The sequence below is a fragment of the Lethenteron reissneri genome, chromosome 26 (genome assembly GCF_015708825.2).
Source record: "Lethenteron reissneri isolate LAM-NWPU_2019-01 chromosome 26, ASM1570882v1, whole genome shotgun sequence".
NCBI classification, from domain to species: Eukaryota; Metazoa; Chordata; class Hyperoartia; order Petromyzontiformes; family Petromyzontidae; genus Lethenteron; species Lethenteron reissneri.
Window position 1 is genome coordinate 14,625,296 of NC_083804.1, and position 22,357 is coordinate 14,647,652.

A 22,357-nucleotide genomic window follows, 5' to 3' on the forward strand; every position below is an offset into this window, starting at 1 on the left:
ATTCATAAACGAGTCTATTTTGGTTTAAATTAGCGTCGTCGGTTGTTACGCCAATGTTGTCCTGTAGCCCTCCACCACCCGGCGACAGAGCCAATCGAATTACGGTGTCACGTGACTGGCAAATATGCCAATTGATGCGGGTTCATTGGCAATACCAGAGGAGTGTTGAGAAGCGAGGAATTGAACCCAAAAGAAAACACGAAGCCTTCTGCTCATAAAAAAAAACCATTGACATTGTAGTTTCCCCCACATAATGAGTTAAAAAAAGCCTCTTCGGATTTGTTTTTACTTTATTCAGCAAAGCCTCGCTGAGTCTCAAGACTAAGGAGGATCTTGGTTGGGGGTCCCAATCAAGTGAATTACGAGTAATCTTTTAAACTTGAGTAAATTTGTACCATGAGGCCTGCTAATCGCGGCGCCCCCCTCTTCGAACAACATCGCGTAGGTTCTAGAACGTCATCTGTGAAGCAGGCGGCGCTCGTTCTGCGGTCAACGCGCCCGCAGTAATAAAGTAAAAATTTACCAGGGCGTCCTTCGGGATTCTAACCACGGGGGGGGGCCTCTGCAACAATGCACTCCCGCCGGGGCCATGTCACCGCCACCGTTTGCCTGAGAAATGTGGACACCCTTGCAAACGAGATGTTCCATCTGTTTGAAAAACATTTTTATTTTAAACTTTTTTGTTGTTTTACCACTTAAGGCCCACTAAGCTATGTAGTTCTTTTCCAGAAGCGAACTGGCCACAAATGAGAGCTCGACAAAGTGTCTTATTACCACGTGGGCATTTATAACAGCCAAATACTTTAAACGCATGTTTCAAAATTTGGAGGGAAAAACTGGAGAACCCTGAGAAAATCCACGCGATCACGGGGAGAACATGCAAACTCCAAATATACAGGCGTCAGGTTCGGGATCAAACCAACGACCTGCATTACAGGTGAGGTAGTTAACATCTCGCCACCGTGGCGCCCCAAGGGATGTTCCTCGGGTCACAATGAATAATACATCTAACGTGAAAAAAACCTTCATTGAACAGTAACATTTTGGCTGAAATGTAAACGTTGCCAGCTGACCAATAAGGTGTAGTTTCTATCGTCAAGACTCGCTAATGAGCAATAAAAAAGCCGAAGCCATTACAATTGTCTGGCGTTTGTGCACGGGTGCGTTGTTCATTTGAAGTTCCTTCTGACTGCTCAACATGGGGGGAAGACCCAAGGTCAGACGGCGGTGGTGATGACGCTGTAAGAGCAATTCTTGGAGGACGGTGTCAAAGTCTAACAAGGGGAAGGACCATAAACCCAGTCGCAGTATTGATACTGCGAGTGTGCTTGCTGGAAATATAACTTATTATCGGTACGCATGTTTTACCCGGGAAAGAGTGAGTCTCAAGACTCATTCAGCAGCGTTCTTTCAAGTTAGGAGGCGATGTTGCTGCTGTGTGCAATCTCAATTTAATAATTTTATGGTCGTTTTTCAGCATTGGGACGTTTTTTGCCGATACCAATTGCATGGTATGATTCATTGTTTCAGCTATGTATGTGTTGTCTAGCAAAGGGGAAGCCCATCAGCTGGGCAATGGTGGTGGTGTGCTATGAAGGAGGGGCATTGCCCGAAACGTCGACTATTATATATTGTTCCTTTTCAGGCAACTGTTATTAACAAACGTGTTTTTAAATAGTTTTTATTGTGCTTGTGCACCTCTGCCAACGCAGCAGCAGCATCCCCAGTCTGATTTTATGGTGGTGGTTAAGGTGGCAAGCAGATCTTGGAGGTCAGAAGGTCAAATCTAGCAACAGCTCGCAGAATCTTGGCACAAGGAAGGCAGTGATGGCGAGGGTGTGGTGGCGTGAACAGCGCTGCCCGTGACGTCCCCCCTCGTCGAAACTTACCGTTTTACTCCCAAGTGTAATTGCTGTGCACCACCACCCACGTAGTGGTGTATCTATACTCCTTTTGACAAACGCACGCAAGGCACGCAACAGACTCTGTCCTTATGACTAAGCACATAAAAACAAATCTTGTTTAAACGTGTACTCGTTGGCTCATGGCCGCATCTGTGGGCACTAAACCCAATGCTGCTTGCTGCACGTATTTGATTTTACAATTTTTTTAATTATTCCTGACTACTTGAAACAGAGAAGTTCAACTTCTGTAGGCCCCACTCCTTCCTCTTTATGCCCCGCCTCCTTTCTCCTTTGGCCCGCCCCTTCCTGCTCAAGCACCCCCCCTGCCTCTCATCCCACTCCATTGCCTCTCAGCTTTCCCTTTTAGACCACACCCCTTTCTGATTAGTCCACACCCCTTTCTGATTAGTCCACACCCCTTTCTGATTAGTCCACACCCCTTTCTGATTAGTCCACACCCCTTTCTGATTAGTCCACACCCCTTTCTGATTAGTTCACACCCCTTTCTGATTAGTCCACACCCCTTTCTGATTAGTCCACACCCCTTTCTGATTAGTCCACACCCCTTTCTGATTAGTCCACACCCCTTTCTGATTAGTCCACACCCCTTTCTGATTAGTCCACACCCCTTTCTGATTAGTCCACACCCCTTTCTGATTAGTCCACACCCCTTTCTGATTAGTCCACACCCCTTTCTGATTAGTCCACACCCCTTTCCCCCCACCGGACGCGGGGTTGGGCTGGTTTGAACAGCAGTGGCTTGTAGAAGTTTGTGGTAGGGAGGAAGAGATTTACAACAAAAATTCGTAAATCCATCTGTGCATCGCGCTCAACGCACTGCATTGGCCACCACCGCAGCACAGTATATAAGTTGCTAAATAAATAAACAGACAATACGCCCGACTGTCATATTTGCCCCTCCACTTAAAACGACAATAAACGTCTGTTTACACATCGCTTTGGCCAAATGCCAAGGCGATGTCGTCTCGCGTGAACGTGATGTCCTCAATATTATTCAACCACGAGGGAAGCGGTGCGAGATTCGTTATCTCAACGCAGCATATGCACATATTTGTTTAGATGTATCACGGGGGGGGGGTGCGAAAGTGGGGTTGGGGGGGGGTTCCTCCTGGTTGAGTTGGTGAAACTGGCAGAAATTCCAATGTGAGATGAAGTTGACGACGCAATGATTTCTATAAAATCGAGGGTGAGCGCACTTCGGTTGGAACCCGTGTGCCCTGCCGGGGAGCGGTGGCGCAGTGGTTAGCGCGCCGCCCTCTGCGAAACCGGCACGCCGAGTTCGATACCCGTTCGCGACCAATAACAGCGGCGGGGAATACCTGAACCGGTTTCATTTGGGCCTCCCCCTCGGGCGACTCGGCCTTAATTAAAACGAGTACCCGGTGCGTTGTGTAGACATCAGCACTTGGGGGGGGGAGACAAAGGTGTCCGGGCGTCGTGGTGCGCACAACACCCGCTCGTGTGCCGTTCCGGCCTTCATAGGTGCTCGCTAACAGCACTTGCCCCAACAGTCTGTCAGACTATACGGGGTATCTTTGTATTTTTGTCAACCAGGTGATACAGTCACGTACCGCTGCTTAGCAACGCACGCAACCAGTCTGTTAAGTTGAAAAATAAATAAGCAGACGTTACGCCTCCCCCTCCTATAGCTGTCAACATTCAAGTACACTTTGAACACGTCCAATCAGCTTCAGGGTGTGCCGAATTTGCATAATGCAGCATTGGCTCAACAAGAGCAAAACACTCTGGACCGGCAGCAACGTTCACCGTCTCATCAGCAGAGTCAGGCTTAGCTTGAACCAAAGTTGGTGAAACGTCAGGTTTCAATTTAAAGCTTTCGTGACTGCAGGGATTCATCTTCTTGGTTCTTTCGGTAAAGTCACGTAGAATTGTGAGAATTATATTATTGTATTATGTTTTATTTTTATTATTTTATTATTTCAATTCTACGTGACTTTACCGAAAGAACCAAGAAGAGAAACGTCAGGTGTTTAGAGGAAACGACTGGTTTCGGCATTCACCGTCTCATCAGCAGAGCCAGGCTTAGCTTGAACCAAAGTTGGTGAAACGACAGGTGTTTAGAGGAAACGACTGGTTTCGGCATTCACCGTCTCATCAGCAGAGTCAGGCTTAGATTGAACCAAAGTTGGTGAAACGTCAGATTTCGATGTAAAGCTTTCGTGACTGCAGGGATTCATCTTCTTGGTTCTTTCGGTAAAGTCACGTAGAATTGTGAGAATTATATTATTGTATTATGTTTTATTTTTATTATTTTATTATTTCAATTCTACGTGACTTTACCGAAAGAACCAAGAAGAGAAACGTCAGGTGTTTAGAGGAAATGACTGGTTTCGGCATTCACCGTCTCATCAGCAGAGCCAGGCTTAGCTTGAACCAAAGTTGGTGAAACGACAGGTGTTTAGAGGAAACGACTGGTTTCGGCATTCACCGTCTGATCAGCAGAGCCAGGCTTAGCTTGAACCAAAGTTGGTGAAACGTCAGGTGTTTAGAGGAAACGACTGGTTTCGGCATTCACCGTCTCATCAGCAGAGCCAGGCTTAGCTTGAACCAAAGTTGGTGAAACGTCAGGTGTTTAGAGGAAACGACTGGTTTCGGCATTCACCGTCTCATCAGCAGAGCCAGGCTTAGCTTGAACCAAAGTTGGTGAAACGTCAGGTGTTTAGAGGAAACGACTGGTTTCGGCATTCACCGTCTCATCAGCAGAGCCAGGCTTAGCTTGAACCAAAGTTGGCAAACTGCCAGATGTCGAAAGGCAAGGAATGCATTCTGTGAGACGTGGGTGCAAATTCAATGCCACGGTGGCGAAATGTTAACTACCTCGCCTGGTTTACAGAAGTCGTGGGTGTCCACCTGGACCCTGACGCCTGCTGTTTATTTAGAGTTTGCGTGTCTATCTCCCCCTCCTCCCCCCCTCCATGGTTGCGTGGATTCCTCTCCGTGTCCTCTGGTTTTTTTCCCTCCAAATTTAGAATCATTATGGATGTATAATCAACATCACGCGTTTCGAGAATTGCCTGTTATACATTTTTACTTGATAAGCCACTTCGTTGTGCTGCTATCGCTTGTGGCCAGGTCGCTTCTGGAAAATATCGATATAGCTCAGCTGGCTTGATCAAATGAAAAGTTTAGTTCAAATAAAAAATCGTTTGAGTAATTTGACACATCCCATCAGACTAAAGTGATGTGAAGTAATCCGGTGGTACTGTACCACTGTAGTGATATCGACGACTTGTAAAAGGGATTATTAGGGTTGTTAAAATCGTGTTTTGCATAACCGAAACAGGGGAGGGGGGAAAAACGGTAAAGAGTACCGCAGCGTGTTTGACCTTTCTGTCTGAGACACGACGGGAGTTGCGACCCACACAGTGATGTGTAGCGGTCACAAGCGCGCTGGACCAGCGATCGGTAAAGTCACCCAAGTGCTTGGATCTTTCGGTAAAGTCACCCAAGTCCTTGAGTCTTTCGGTAAAGTCGTCTTCGGGAAAACGCGACCGCTTACGTTGCGATCGAAACGTCGTAGTTTTCTGTTTTTTTGATTATTTTCTTTGAACCCATCTACGTGGCTTTACCGAAAGACCCAAGGATATGAATTCCTGCAGTCACGAAAACTGTAAGTCAAGATTCAACCCAAGTCCATTCGCCGGTTCGATTCGACCTCCTGGCGCGGCAGTTGCCACTGTGACCATGATGGTGTAGGTGGCGTTTGGCAGTGGTGCAACAACATCATCATCATCGCGCGTTTCAATCGGTCGCATACATTGCAAAAGAAGGAAAGACAATTCTAGATTTGAAGCTTTCGTGACTGCAAGAATTCATACTCTTAGGTTTTTTTCGGTAAAGTCACGAAAGCTTAAAATCTCGAATTAATACCCTCTCTGGAGAGGAATTTTACCTATCTGTTATTATTTATTTTTTACCTACGTGACTTTACCGAAAAACCTAAGCGTATGAATCCTTGCAGTCACGAAAGCTTCAAATCTAGAATACCCTCTACGGGGAGGCATTTCACCTATCTGTTATAATTTATTTTTTACCTACATGACTTTACCGAAAAACCTAAGAGTATGAATCTTTGCAGTCACGAAAGCTTCAAATCTAGAATTAATACCCTCTACGGGGAGGAATTTCACCTATCAGAGTTTTTAACAGACAACGAGACAAGAAGTCACAGCTACTCGAGACGCTGGCCTTCCTCAAGAGATGCCGCATCCTCGTTACAGTAAATCTAGCTGTGACGGTCCCACCTGATGACGGAGACTTGTGTTGCCTCCGAAACGTCGTGATTTTTTTTCTATTATTACTTTTATTAATTTTAATTTTTTTACCTACGTGACTTAACCGAAAAAACCTAAGAGTAAGGAAATAAAATTCCCCGGAATCGATGACACAGTTATCCTGCCCTCTTCTCAAACGGGGGCTCTTGGTAACCAACCAACGCACTGCACTCAAGGAGCCGGTTTAATGATGGGTGGGTGGGTGGCTTTAACCAAAATTCGAACTCAGCTTCCTCCAGCGTCGCCGTCTCACGTGTCGGTATCTCTCAAGGGGGTGGCACAGTCGGGTTTTTTACAATCGGGTTTAATTGTCTTTTTATATTAAACCCGATCATCTGAGATTGGGAGAAATGCGGTTTAATTGGTTCTAATTGCAGAACCGCACTTCGCCAACTTCTTCTCAACGATGGGCTTCATCCATTCCAAGCGAAGGAACTCACTGGCGCCCACGATTGTGGAGGAGAAGCTCCTCGTGTTCATCAAGACCAACCTGCCCGCCGCATTCTACGACTACCCCGTGCCCGACGCCCCACCCCCCCGAGTACGATAGCAGCACCGACGAGGAAGCAGCCTAAGCCTTGGATCAGAGTTTCGTATTCATTAAACCAGGTTTTAATTCCCCGAAATCGGGTTTAATTGTATTAAAGAAAAAACCCAATGCCTGCCGCTGGAAAAAAAAATCGGGTTTTTTCCACCCATGGTATCTCTTGACACGGCCATTATGAACCAACCCAACCAACCCGCATATGATCCACGCGACCACCTATACAGGACCAGCGTCTACTCGCGCGCGCAAGAGAGAGAGAATGAGCCTCGGTTATAAATAGGTGGCCTCCTTTTAAAGGGCCCTTTTAGTTGTGAACTTTGAACCTGCTGCTGGTGGGTTCTTGTTTATTTTCCAATTGCCGAGTGGTCGTAAACTCCACGTGGTTACTGCTGGATCACGCCTTCCTCCCTCGCGCAGCAAAGACTCGGTCAGGTTAGCCCGACATCCTTTTCAGGTGTGCGTTACAGGTGAGTCACGGGGTGGGGGGGGGACAAGCCCGGGCCAGATACCAATCTGGGAGGTTACGATTTAATTGTGACGTCAAATAATGAAGCATGCCATTTGAAATGAGTGGGAGGGGGGGTATCAAGTACTGTACACGTACCGTACTATGATCCGATGTGTCTGGGTTATCTGCGTTCTGCTTGTATGGATTGTTTTGTTACTTCCTATGGAATGAGACGAACGTCCCAATGTAATATAGCAAGACACTCATGAAAAGAGTCTTGAGATTCAGTAGTCGGGCATACCTGGATAACTGGAGGCGATTGCTATGGGGTCGTCCATAAATGACGTCACGCACCTGGGGGGGGGGTGAGAAATGTGACGTCACATAAAAATGCGCAACTTTAAATATAGACAACACGTTCTACTTAATTAGACTTGTAAATGTTTCTCCTACATCAGAGCGCAGCGCCACATTAAATACGCACTACAATGACAATAGTCTAAAACGATTTGAAGCATGTTTTATATTTGGGGGGGGGGCAGAGCTTTTTGACGTCATATTTGAGGGGGGGGGGGGTCTGACTTTTTGTGACGCCGTGTGACGAGGAGGGGGGGGGGTCAAAAATCGTCCAAAATCTCGTGACGTCATTTATGGACGGCCCCTATTGTAGTGTTCTTCACGGAGGCGCACACTTGACTTGGAGTCAACACGTGTATTTCAACACCCCAACCGGGTAACTACATAAACGTGTTGATCAACAACAAAGTTGATTGCCAACCTGAGCATTTACTAAGCCACAACGGGGCAACTACATTACCGGGTCAGTCTCACGATGCCGAGCGAAGACCGAAGATCGGAGAGACGTCGCATCTTGGTTCCAGAGACCTCGACCTTGATCGACCCCGGCGTGTCCGGGCTCTGTCCATGACCACGCCCCCTTCCAGATCCTTCCCGAAGCCTCTGGCCCCTGCATCACGTGTCCCTCTCTCCTCCTTTGGGGCCTCCCTTGCCACCTCGTCCGGTCACGTGCCCTCCCGGGGTCACCCAGACTGCCACGTGCTCACTCGATCTCTCTCTCTCACGGTCACCAGGACTGGGCCTGCTTCCATTGCATACATCCACTCTGGTGACCGTGAGTTCGATTCTTGTGACGGTAGCTAACACTTACCGCCATAGTCACCCCATTTATGTCACTACACCACGATACTTATTATTGTAGAGTACGTGTGTCATTACATTAATTCGTTTGGGGCCAGAGGCGTCCATAGGGGGAGGGGGGGGTATGGAAGTGTTACATCTGACACCGTGACGTAGAAGCGTGCCCCCCCCCCCCAAGCGCGGGGCCCGGGGCGGTCGCCCCAATTTCGCCGTACCCTCGGGACGGCTCTGGGTGGGGTGGGAGGGGGGCCAGGCACACAAAAATCGCGCAAGCTTTCAGCGTGCGGCTACAGTTTATGAGAGCCGTTTGATTGCTTGTTAGGTTGTGTAAATACATGTAAAGGCGCAGTTGTTTTGCTCAAGTCGCTGCTGTGGCGGTAGGTGGGGGGGCCTCGGCTCGAGGAAGGGATGTGTAGAGAGCCCCCCCCCACACACACACAATGGGAGAGGCTTCGCCGTGGTGGCGAGTTGTTTACAACCTCGCCTGGTACACAGGAGGTCGTTGGTTCGATGCCGACGCCCGCTGTGTATTTGGAGTTTGCGTGTCTCTTTCTCTCCCCGTGGTCCGGTGGATTTTTCTCCTGGTTCTCCGGGTTTTCCCTCTGCCACAACATCATACTGCTATGCATTTCTGCTATAAATTTTCACGTAATGAGCTATCGTAGCTCAGTTGGCCCTTACCTGGTAAAATAAAAAAATAGTTTAGTTCTTTGGCGTACACTCCGGTTAGACTGTCACGCTTTGCTCTTGGGCTGTGTGTTTCGAGTTAATGAAAGGGGGGCTTGGGTGTGTGATTACTGTTGCGAGTAGTCGAGGAGTGTCAGGTGGTGGAATTTGGTCACGGATATTTGTGAATTCTTTTACGTGAATGCTGCGACTCAGGGGTTCAAGTTGTGGCTCTGAGCCCGTGGGAACGCCTCGCCACCACCACCAACAAGAAGAAGACAAAGACATCATGGGATCTCCTTTGCCAGTACCAAAATATACTAATAGGGTTTTTCCCCTTTTTTCTGGCAACAAAACTGACACCTTTTGCAAGGAATCATGCTTACAAAAAAAACAATACTCTGTATTGTTTTTTGTTTGCATTTGACTGCAGGTATTGTGGTTAATGTAAGCATGATTCCTTGCAAAAGGTGTCAGTTTTGTTGCCAGAAAAAAGGGGAAAAACCCTATTAGTAAGACAAAGACACTCCGCCCTTCCCCCCCCACTCTGTGTTGGTGAACGCCTATCAATGCCAGCGTGTCACGCGCCGTGTGTGTGGATGCGCAATCACGTGGGGGAGCGGTGGTGCAGTGGAGTGGGTTGACTCGTATGGACAAATACATTGGCAATATTAGGTCACGGATATGTGTGTGTCCGGGTGTACCTGAATCTGAGTGTGTGTCCGGGTGTACCTGAATCTGAGTGTGTGTCCGGGTGTTCCTGAATCTGAGTGTGTCCGTGTGTACCTGAATCTGAGTGTGTGTCTGGGTGTGCCTGAGTCTGAGTGTGTGTCCGGGTGTACCTGAGTCTGAGTGTGTGTCCGGGTGTACGTGAATCTGAGTGTGTGTCCGGGTGTACCTGAGTCTGAGTGTGTGTCCGGGTGTACGTGAATCTGAGTGTGTGTCCGGGTGTACCTGAATCTGAGTGTGTGTCTGGGTGTACCTGAGTCTGAGTGTGTGTCCGTGTGTACCTGAATCTGAGTGTGTGTCCGGGTGTACCTGAGTCTGAGTGTGTGTCCGGGTGTACCTGAATCTGAGTGTGTGTCCGGGTGTACCTGAATCTGAGTGTGTGTCCGTGTGTACCTGAGTCTGAGTGTGTGTCCGGGTGTACCTGAATCTGGGTGTGTTTCTGGGTGTACCTGAATCTGAGTGTGTGTCCGTGTGTACCTGAGTCTGAGTCCGGGTGTGTGTCCGGGTGTACCTGAATCTGGGTGTGTTTCTGGGTGTACCTGAATCTGAGTGTGTGTCCGTGTGTACCTGAGTCTGAGTGTGTGTCCGGGTGTAGCTGAGTCTGAGTGTGTGTCCGGGTGTGCCTGAGTCTGAGTGTGTGTCCGGGTGTGGTGTAGTGGTTGGCACGCTGCGCTACGAACCCGGCCACCAACATCAAGTGACGATTGTATCTGAACCGGTCGTGGGTTTCCCCTAGGTCGACTCAGCCTCAAATGAGTACCTGGTGCGGCGTGGTAGGGAGACAAAGGCGGCTGGGAGTGGTGCTGGCCACCCAACCCCTCGTGTGCCACAGTGCCAATAGCCTTCATGGGTGCTGCTCGCTAACAACACTTGCCCAAACAGTGAACCCGGCGGCCAACTAAGGTTCGATTACCCCACTCACCGCCAACATTCAGTGACAAAGTGACACGACAAAGACAAAGGTCCCCCGTATAGCCTGAACAGAATGTTGGGGCAAGTGCTGTTAGTGAGCACCTATGAAGGCCACTGGCACTGTGGCACACGGAGGGGTGGGTGGCCAGCACCACGCCCGGCCGCCTTTGTCTCCCGTATGGATGTTCACTACCCACCGAACCAGGTACCCATTTGAGGCCGAGTCGACCTAGGGGAGGCCCAGGACCGGTTCAGATAATCGTCACTTGGTGGTGGTGCCCGTGACCTGGAATCGAACTCGGGTCACCAGGTTCAGTAGCGCAGTGCGCTAACCGCTACGCCACCGCTCCCCACACATAGACAACACACACACACTCCATTTAACACACACACACATATTTAAACACACACACACAGTGCATCAACACGTAAACACACACACTCCGTCTCCATAGCGACGGGACGTGCCCAGGTGTGTTGGTGACGTCAGAGAGGGGTTGGGGGACGAGCGGTGGCCCCTCCCCCTCATCCCGAGGCCCAGCCCCCTATCGCGGCCTCGCCCCTCCCCTCACGCCACGCCCCTCGATTGTCAACAGCGGTGGGTTCTGGGTCAGATCGCGTAAATAAAACACGTGTCGTTAAAACCCGCCACCACCCGACACAGCCAACGAGCAAGGGGTTGTCACGTAAACAGAACGTGGCCAATTCGTCACTAGTACAGCACTAGTGTGTAGTGTGTAGTGTAGTGTATAGTGTAGTGTAGTATACTAATACAGCACTAGTGTGTAGTGTAGTGTATAGTGTAGTATACTAGTACAGCACACTGGTGTGCAGTGTATAGTAGTGTATAGTGTAGTGTATAGTGTAGTATATAGTGTAGTATACTAGTGTAGTGTATAGTAGTGTAGTGTATAATAGTGTAGTGTATAGTGTAGTATACTAGTACAACACTAACCGGTGTGTTGGAGAGCCAAGCCATAACATTTACAAACTGAGTACGACGTTTCGCCAGTAATTACAACTAGCTTCATCAGGCGACAGCCAGATTTGTGGAGAAGTCTTCCTGTTTCGTTCCTTATATAGAGGCGTAGATGTGTTGACCACGCTACTGCGTGGTTGTTGTTGTTGTACAACACATCTATGTTAAACTGAGCGGTGGTTTCTTAAACCTGACGGGAAGTGCGACATAGGGCCAGATTTATTGTTGTTAGAAGGTAAATCATCGAATGTACAAATACAAATTACTTTCTTTCATCAAACGCCTATGTATTTATTGATATTATACGTACAGTAAAAGCTTGGATTGCGAGCATAATGCGTTCCGGAAACGTGTTTGTAATCCAAAGCACTTGTATATCAAATCACTCGTATATCAGTTGTGATCACGTGACGCCCCCCCCTCCTCGTCACACGGCGTCACAAAAAGTCAGACCCCCCCCTCAAATATGACGTCACAAAGCTGAGCCCCCCTCCCCCAAAAAATAAAACATGCTTCAAATCGCTTTAAACTATTGTCATTGTAGTGCGTATTTAACGTGGCGCTGCACTCTGATGTTGTAGTAGAAAACATGTATTAAAACGTATATTTAATGAAGTAGAACGTGTTGTCTATATTTATTTAAAGTTGCGAATTTTGATGTGACGTCACATTTCTCACCCCCCCCCCCCGTCACACATCGTCACAAATGTCTGACCCCCCCCCCCCAGGTGCGTGACGTCATTTATGGACGGCCCCTTACGATCTACGCTCGTATCGTACGAGTTTGAAAGTGTCACGTTATTTTGTGTGATACTGTTGACTTGGCAGCCATTGCCCGAAACGTCGGATATGTTTGTTTTGTCTCCTTTAAAAGGCCACCGGGTTGTTGACCAATTTAGTTTTAGTGCTGTTTGTTGTAACGTTTCAAAGTTACGAGTTTATTAATTACAGGCGATATAACTCAAGAGACCATGAAATGCTGGAGTCGCATCTGCAAGGCTCTGGCAGATTATTATTTAGATTGATCATAGGACAATTAAAAATCCAACTTAAGTTAACCCTTTTAAAATAAAAAAACACATATAAGTCCATCCCACTCGTCCAACTACCCCCAAATGCGTGTGCCTCGCAACAAGAAGGTCCTGGGTTCGATTCCCGACTAGCGCGCCTTTTTGTTTGGAGATGGTATATCCTCCATCCGTGTTCTGCATGGGTTTCCTCCGGGTTCGGCAATTTCCTTCCAAAGATTAAAACAACAACAACAAACAACCACCACCCAACAATGTAACTGCTTTTCGCCAAAAAACATCCCACTGCTGGAAAAATGGTCTGCAATGGCCTACTTGATTGGGATTTACACAGCAGCAGCAGCAACAACATCACCACCTATAAACTATGGAGACTTGACAGGACTCTGTTGAAACATAATCCTGAGATTTTTCGATTTAAAGCTTTCGTGACTGCAGGGATTCATCTTCTTGGTTCTTTCGGTAAAGTCACGTAGTAGGGAAGTAATAAAATAATTATTGTTTAATTTTTATTATTTTATTACTTCCCTACTACGTGACTTTACCGAAAGAACCAAGAAGATAATCCTGAGACTTAGTGAGGCTTTATTTCAAATGTGAGTTCAGTAATGATATCTGCCACTGAAACACATACCGCGCCCCTGGTGGTGTGTTCTGAAGGGTAATTTCCGAAACGTCGCCTGTGATATTTATTTATTGCAATTTAGAACCACTGCCAACACAGCAGCAGCATAATCAACGTTTTTGGGTTTAGATCGCGTTATTTATAAATGTGTCGTAACCCTCCACCACCCGACACGGCCAATCAGTAAAAAAGTGTCACGTTGACAAAAGACAAATTAGTTCACTGCTTTAGCGGGCAAGTGGCGAATTGCCCGATGATGCTGGTTGCAATTACCAGCGAAACGTCGTACTCAAATTGTAAATGTTGTGGTTTCGCGCTTCAACACACTGGTGGGCTAAAGCAGTGAACTAATTTGTCTTTTGTCAACGTGACACTTTTTTACTGATTGGCCGTGCGGGTGGTGGAGGGTTACGACACATTTATAAATAACGCGATCTAAACCCCAAAACGTTGATTATGAATAATATTGGTGGCGAAAGCCTACTTGTTAAACAGCAGCAGCAGCATCAAATAACCAAATAGCCAGTTTCACATGAACACCTCCGCATTCATACACACGCGGCTCCACATTCATCATATACTGTCGCCTGCACACGGCTTAACTAAGTCCCCCACGTCTTAACTAAGTCTACCCCACCCCCCCGTCTTAGATTATTTCGATAATGTTGCTGCTATAAATGTCCACGTGGTAAGCCACTTTGTTGTGCTGAAAAATAAGTTAATAGTTCAGTGGGATTCACTGGTAAAATAAAAATAAAATGCTTTAACTAACCCCCCCTCCCCCCGTCTTTACTAACCCCCCCCCCGTCTCAACTAAGCCCCCCCCCCCCCCGTTTCAACTAACCCCCCCCGTCTCAACTAACCCCCCCCCCAGTCTCAACTAACCCCCCCGTTTCAACTAAGCCCCCCCGTTTCAACTAAACCCCTCCCCCCGTCTCAACTACCCCCCCGTCTTAACTAAGCCCCCCCCCCGTCTCAACAAACCCCCCCGTCTCAACTAAGCCCCCCCCCCGTCTCAACTAACCCCCCCGTCTCAACTAACCCCCCCAGTCTCAACTATGCCCCCCCCCGTCTCAACTAACCCCCCCGTCTCAACTAACCCCCCCAGTCTCAACTAAGCCCCCCCCCGTCTCAACTAAGCCCCCCCCCCGTCTCAACTAACCCCCCACGTCTCAACTAACCCCCCCCGTCTCAACTAACCCCCCTCCCCGTCTCAACTAACCCCCCCCCCGTCTCAACTAACCCCCCCCGTCTCAACTAAGCCCCCCCCGTCTCAACTAACCCCCCCCCCCGTCTCAACTAACCCCCCCCCGTCTCAACTAAGCCCCTCCCCCCGTCTCAACTACGCCCCTCCCCCCGTCTCAACTAAGCCCCTCCCCCCGTCTCAACTAAGCCCTCCCCCCGTCTCAACTAAGCCCCTCCCCCCATCTCAACTAAGCCCCTCCCCCGTCTCAACTAAGCCCTCCCCCCGTCTCAACTAAGCCCCTCCCCCCGTCTCAACTAAGCCCCTCCCCCCGTCTCAACTAACCCCCCCCGTCTCAACTAAGCCCCTCCCCCCGTCTCAACTAAGCCCCCCCCGTCTCAACAAACCCCCCCCCCCGTCTCAACTAAGCCCCTCCCCCCGTCTCAACTAAGACCCCCCCCCCCGTCTCAACTAACCCCCCCCCCGTCTCAACTAAGCCCCTCCCCCCATCTCAACTAAGCCCCCCCCCCGTCTCAACTAAGCCCCTCCCCCCATCTCAACTAAGCCCCCCCCCGTCTCAACTAAGCCCCTCCCCCCATCTCAACTAAGCCCCTCCCTTCTTAACTAAGCCCCTCCCCCCATATCAACTAAGCCCCTCCCTTCTTAACTAAGCTCCTCCTACTTTTAACACAATTCCCCGCCCCCTATCCCCACCAAACTCCTCCCCCCCCGCACCTCCGCGCCTCCGGTGTCTATAAAAGGGGGAGGCGTCAAGCCGCCCGGTGCCAGTCGCTGCTGTGGCTCGCGGCAGTCGGGGGCTGGATTCGTGCTCTGTGATCGGGGAGGGGGGGGACCGACTGCGTCTCGACCATTCTCTGTCTCATAGTTTAGTTTGACCCGTGTCCTTGTCTCCTCCGTGTGTATGTGTGTGTGTCTCTCTCTCTTCTCGGCTAGCCGCTGGTCTTGTCGGCTGTGCGTGTGGTGTTGCGTGTTGTTCTTAAGTCTTCCACCCACCACCGTCTCTTGTCTCGGGGAGGAACTCCATCACCGCCTGTCTCTGTACCCCCCCTCTGCCCCCGTGTCTCACCCGGCATGGCGCGGCCCGACGAGGAGGTGAACCGCCTGACGGAGAACGCCTACAAGGTGAGAGACGCACATCACACACACACACTACACACACCGTGTGTACGCAGCCCTCGTTGTACAACAGCCACACAAACTACACCCTGAACTACAACACCTCGGATCTACGCGCCGAATGTACACCCTGTGAACTACAGCACCCTCTTCGTCTACAAGTGCGGACTACACCCTCTGATCTACGCGAACAACGACTGTACACCCCAAACTTGTACAGCCTCACACGGGGGGGGGGGGGGGGGGAGACTAAAACATCCTGAACCGCGCCCTACAATAACAATAAGATGAAACACCCTTCGAAAGAAGCCTCGTCTACGCCATCGTCTTAGAATGTGAACTACTACTCGCAATGCACCTCGACTCGCTCCCTCCCCCCTCCCTCTCTCTCTGCTGGGTTCATCGCAAGTCGCTCGCTGGTTTGTGTCCAACAGCTTGGCAAGTCTTTCACTCGGGGTCCCCCCTCCTAGGTACACCCCCATCACTACCAGCCCCCCTCCATCCTACCAGCCCCCCCATCACTACCAGCCCCCCTCCCATCCCTACCAGCCCCCCTCCCATCCCTACCAGCCCCCTCCCATCCCTACCAGCCCCCCCATCACTACCAGCCCCCCCATCCCTACCAGCCCCCCTCCCATCCTACCAGCCCCCCCATCACTACCAGCCCCCCTCCCATCCCTACCAGCCCCCCTCCCATCCCTACCAGCCCCCCTCCCATCCCTACCAGCCCCCCTCCCATCCCTACCAGCCCCCTCCCATCCCTACCAGCCCCCCCATCACTACCAGCCCCCCCCATCCCTACCAGCCCCCCTCCCATCCTACCAGCCCCCCCCATCCCTACCAGCCCCCCATCCCTACCAGCCCCCTCCCATCCTACCAGCCCCCCCATCCCTACCAGCCCCCCTCCCATCCCTACCAGCCCCCCCCCCATCTCTCCATCCCTCTAAATCCCACCCCAAGAACCACCGAGTGCCCCCCCCCCCCCCCAAGATGTGTGTAGGTACACACCAAGAGAATCGAGGCGCTGTATTGTTACTGTGTGTTGAACTTCTTTCGCACCGTACGTGGTGAACCGTGCGAGTCGGAGGTGCCCTTGATGGGGAATGTAACCTCAAGATTGAGAAACTTGGGAGGCGTGCGGGCGGATGTGGACGGAATGTGTCCATGGCTGGGGTTTGTTTGGTCGTTTTCCACGAGTGTGTTGTGGCCAGAAACGTGTGTGCGGTCAGTCGGCGGTGCAGGAGCACACACAGGTGTGCGGTCAGTCACAGGTGCAGGAGCACACACACAGTGTGCGGTCAGTCACAGGAGCACACACACAGGTGTGCTGTCAGTCACAGGTTCAGGAGCACATACAGGTGTGCGGTCAGTCACAGGTGCAGGAGCACACACACACAGGTGTGCGGTCAGTCACAGGTGCAGGAGCACACACAGGTGTGCGGTCAGTCGGAGGTGCAGGAGCACACACACAGGTGTGCAGTCAGTCACAGGTGCAGGAGCACACACACACAGGTGTGTGGTCAGTCACAGGTGCAAGCGCACACACAGGTGTGCGGTCAGTCACTGGTGCAAGAGCACACACACAGGTGTGCGGTCAGTCACAGGTGCAGGAGCACACACACAGGTGTGTGGTCAGTCACAGGTGCAAGCGCACACACAGGTGTGCGGTCAGTCACAGGTGCACACACAGGTGTGCGGTCAGTCACAGGTGCAAGCGCACACACAGGTGTGCGGTCAGTCACAGGTGCAAGAGCACACACACAGGTGTGCGGTCAGTCACAGGTGCACACACACAGGTGTGCGGTCAGTCACAGGTGCAGACACACAGGTGTGCGGTCAGTCACAGGAGCAGGAGCACACACACAGTGTGCGGTCAGTCACAGGTGCAGGAGCACACACACACAGGTGTGCGGTCAGTCACAGGTGCAGGAGCACACAGGTTTTCGGTCACATAGGTTCAGAGACAAACGGGTGTCATGATTAATATATAGGTGTGTGTGTGTGTGGACACGCAGGTGTTGGGTCTTAGACCTGAATGAGCACATTGGAGTCGTCAGATTCTGATGTCCAGAGTTACGTTCAGGCAGGCGGTCCGGTCTTACCTGTGTGCGGAATGTGTGCAAGTAAGACCGACTACGTGTGCCGTCAGAGGTATGGTGACAGAAGGTGGTGGAGAGAGGACAAACTGATGTTGCTGGCTGATACGACCGACCAGGTTTGGCAGGATCCTGTCTCGCCTACCCCGCCCGCCTTATCACGCGACCCGTGGCCGCCTTCATCGTCAGTCTCGTCGAACCCAGAGAGTTCTTTATTTAGCCAGGTGACAGTCGACAGATTGCCGTGTCCTCTGGCAAGGGGAAGAGAGACCTGGTTTCCTGCGGTCCTTGCTCGGGGTACTTTGATGTGTGAGAGTTTACATTTGGGGGAGGGGGGGGTAGTGACGCAATAGTTAGCGCACTGAGCTAGAAATCCGTCGACATGGCCATCCGTCAAGTTGTGACGAGTGGCACGAACGACCCGGGGCCCTTCCCGCGCCGTGCGTAAAACGTCGGCACTTGGGGAGGCAAAGGCGCGCGGCCCGACCTTGCCGGATAGGCGCTCGCTATTATTTGTCGCAGCGCCCTTTGCCCCAACGACACGGGGTGGAGGGCGAACGGGGAGAGGCTCGTTTGTTGTGTCTCTGCAATTTGAATTTTGGAAATAGAAACGTTCCCATCCCGTGCATTTTAGGCCGTGGCCTAAATTGGCAACGACGACGATGTCGCGGGGCAATTAACAAGCGGCGTTAGTGCAATGCAATAATCCCTTGGGAGTAATTTCTGCAATAATTACCCAATTAATCAAAATGCCCTACAACCCTGTTCGTCTGCAGCAGTGCACGTGGTCCGGGTGTATGCACGTGTATGGGCGTCATCACCTGCACACCTTGACCACCTGCTCACTTGTGGCGGTGTTCAGGTGTGAACATCACCTCGACGCCGATGTAATTCGTTTGTTTCTCAGTCCGCTTGTCCTGGTGAGGGTCGCGGCGGCGGCTTGTTGAGTAGTGGCGGTCCACACCTCCCTTTCCCTGGCGACAGCACTCTACATTACTATACACTACTACACTATACACTACTACACTACACTACTACACTATAAACTACTATACACTACTACACTATGAACTACTATACACTACACTCCTACACTATAAACTACTATAAACTACTATAGACTACTATAGACTACTACACAATACACTACTGTACACTACTACACTATAAACTACTGTACATTACTATAGACTACTATAGACTACACTACTGTACACTACTACACTATACACTACTGTACACTACTTCACTATACTACTACACTATAAACTACTATAGACTACTACACTATACACTACTACACTTTACACTACTACACTACTATACACTACTACACTATAAACTACTATAGACTACTACACTATACACTACACTACTGTACACTACTACACTATAAACTACTATATACTACTACACTATGAACTACTATACACTACACTATGAACTACTATACACTATACTCTACGATACACGATACACTACTATACACTATGAACTACTATACACTACATTACTACACTATACACTACTATACACTACGATGCACTATACACTACTACACTATGAACTACTATACACTACACTACTATACACTACGATACACTATAAACTACTACACTATGAACTACTATACACTACACTACAATACACTATACACTACAATACACTATTCACTACTACACTATGAACTACTATACACTACTACACTATGAACTACTATACACTATACACTACTACACTATACACTACTATACACTACTACACTATGAACTACTATACACTACTACACTATGAACTACTATACACTACACTACTACACTATACACTACTATCCACTACTACACTATGAACTACTATACACTACACTACTACACTATACACTACTGTACACTACTACACTATGAACTACTATACACTACTACACTATACACTACTACACTATGAACTACTATACACTATGAACTACTATACACTACACTACTACACTATACACTACTACACTATGAACTACTATACACTACACTACTATGCACAGACTCGAGCTCTTCCTAGGGAATCCCCAGGTGTTCCCAGGCCAGCCGAGCGGCACGGCCCGCCAGCAGCATCAGCAGCAGCAGCAGCGTGGTCCTGGGCCGGCCCGGCGGTCTTAGCCCAGTGGGACGTTGCTGCTGCTGCTGCCCGGTAGGGGTCCAGGTGGAGTCTACCTGGGGGGGGGGGGGGGGGGCATCCTTACCGGGTGCCAGAACCACCTCGACTGACCCCTCTCGATCCGGAGGAGCGGCGTCTCGACTCTGAGACTCTCCCAGATTGCCGAGCTCATCGCCCCATCACGGAGAGTCGTGGGGCCCGGCAGCCCTGCGGAGAAATACCTAATTTCGGCCCCCTGTACCTGCGATCTCATCCTTTCGGTCATTACCCAAAGCTCGTGACCATAGGCGAGGCTGGGAACGTAGATCGACCTTGTAAACAGAGAGTTTTGTTCAAGAAGTCGGCTCCTGTTTCACTACTACGGAACGATACAGCCGATACAATGATACACCTGAACTCCTATACAGGTGTGCATGTGCTCAGGTGTACAGCTGTGAACGTCATCACCTGAACTCATATACAGGTGTAAATGTGGTTTGCTACACACCTGTGGAGGTCATCACCTAAACTCTTATACAGGTATGCATGTGCTCAGGTGTACAGCTGTGAACATCATCACCTGAACTCATATACAGGTGTAAATGTGGTCAGCTACACACCTGTGGAGGTCATCACCTGAACTCATATACAGGTGTACATGTGGTCAGCTACACACCTGTGGAGGTCATCACCTAAACTCCTATACAGGTGTGCATGTGCTCAGGTGTACAGCTGTGAACATCATCACCTGAACTCATATACAGGTGTACATGTGGCCAGCTGCACACCTGTGGAGGTCATCACCTGAACTCATATACAGGTGTGCATGTGGTCAGGTGCACACCTGTGAACGTCATCACCTAAACTCCTATACAGGTGTGCATGTGCTCAGCTACACACCTGTAGAGGTCATCACCTGAACTCATATACAGGTGTGCATGTGCTCAGCTACACACCTGTGGAGGTCATCACCTGAACCCATATACAGGTGTGCATGTGGTCAGGCGCACACCTGTGAACGTCATCACCTGCACACCTGAACGCATATGCAAGTGTACACCTGTCCGAGAACTCTGCGCCCGCTTCACTGCCACGCAGCGGTTACAAGCCTCGACAATTATTGCCAGTTTCGGAGTAGAGGGGATGGCGGCCTTCACAGGTGTACACCTCTCCAGGAATGGCCAAGCACGTGGAATGCGACCAGTCTCGGGCATCTTCACTGTGTGTGTGTGCACAACTGTGAGATTGTGAAGGCGGTGTGTGTATGTGTGTGTGTGCAGTACTATGTATAAGTGACGATCATCCGAACAGGTCCTGGGCCTCCCCTAGGTTGACTCGGCATACAATGAGTACCTGGTGACAAAGGCGTCCGGGCGTGGTGCTGTCCAACCACCCCCTCGTGCGCTGTTCCGCTAACAGCACTTGCCCCAAACAGTCTATTAAGGCTATACTGGGGAGGGGGGGGGATATTTGTCATTGTTTGTACACCGCATATAAAATGAAGAATGTATCGTGCAACTATTTACCGTTTGCTGTAAATGTCAACAACGACGGTGAAATCTTGAGCCAACTTTAGCCCGCGGCCTGAACTGTGTGGGCCCTCCTCTCTGGAACACAAACGCACCACGACTCGAGCTCACGCCACGTGTGTGACCCCGTGCGCGATCGCCACTCGTCCGATGCAGTATGAAGGACACAGGCTCTAAGGGGCCGTCCATAAATGACGTCACGCACCTGGGGGGGGGGGGGGTCAGACATTTGTGACGATGTGTTACGAGAGGGGGGGAGGGGGAGAAATGCAACGTCACATCAAAATGCGCAACTTGAAATAAATATAGACAACATGTTCCACTTAATTTAATAGACTTTTTAATAAATGTTTTCTACTACATCAGAGTGCAGCGCCACATTAAATACGCACTACAATGACAATAGTTTAAAGCCATTTGAAGCATGTTTAATTTTCAAAATAGAAATATGGTTTTGGGGGGGGGGGGCAGCAGAGCTTTGTGACGTCATATTTGAGGGGGGGGGGGGTCTGACTTTTTGTGACGCCGTGTCACGATGGGGGGGGGGGGGGGATCAAAAATCGTCCAAAATCGCGTGACGTCATTTATGGACGGCCCCTAAACACGAGCACAGTGCAGCAACATCGTGGGATCTTTATTTTGTTACCGCAAGTATCACAAGTATGAAAAATAAACAATTAGGCGTTTACCCTTAATGGCAATACAACGGTTGTGTTAAGATGCTCAAACATCAAATAGATTAAAACCTTTTTTGTTGTTGCAAGGAATCAACTCGCTGCCGTTAACCACGCACGGTGCCTGTGGTGAACATGGAAACAAACATGTTCTGATACTATAATTATGACGCATTTTCTTTGAAACTGATTGCCCTACACCAGAGCCAGCCTTCTTTATTTATGGCCTAGTCTCACCAATGTCAGACCAGAGAACGCAAGAAGGCGTACAGTACAGTTGCAAAATGTCTAAGTTTGGT

At 49.8% G+C, this 22,357-nt stretch overlaps 1 protein-coding gene across 5 annotated transcripts in view; it reads left to right on the plus strand.

Annotated features, from left to right (window-relative positions):
• Positions 1-15,293: 15,293 nt before the first annotated feature.
• BAIAP2 (BAR/IMD domain containing adaptor protein 2) overlaps positions 15,294-22,357 on the plus strand; it is a 53,830-nt gene continuing 46,766 nt past the window's right edge. For all 5 annotated transcript variants that reach the window (XM_061560816.1, XM_061560814.1, XM_061560817.1 and 2 more), the window contains exon 1: positions 15,294-15,638. In XM_061560816.1, the coding sequence (XP_061416800.1) occupies positions 15,588-15,638 (51 nt within the window). In that variant the 5' untranslated portion in view covers positions 15,294-15,587. The remainder of the gene's footprint in view (positions 15,639-22,357) is intronic.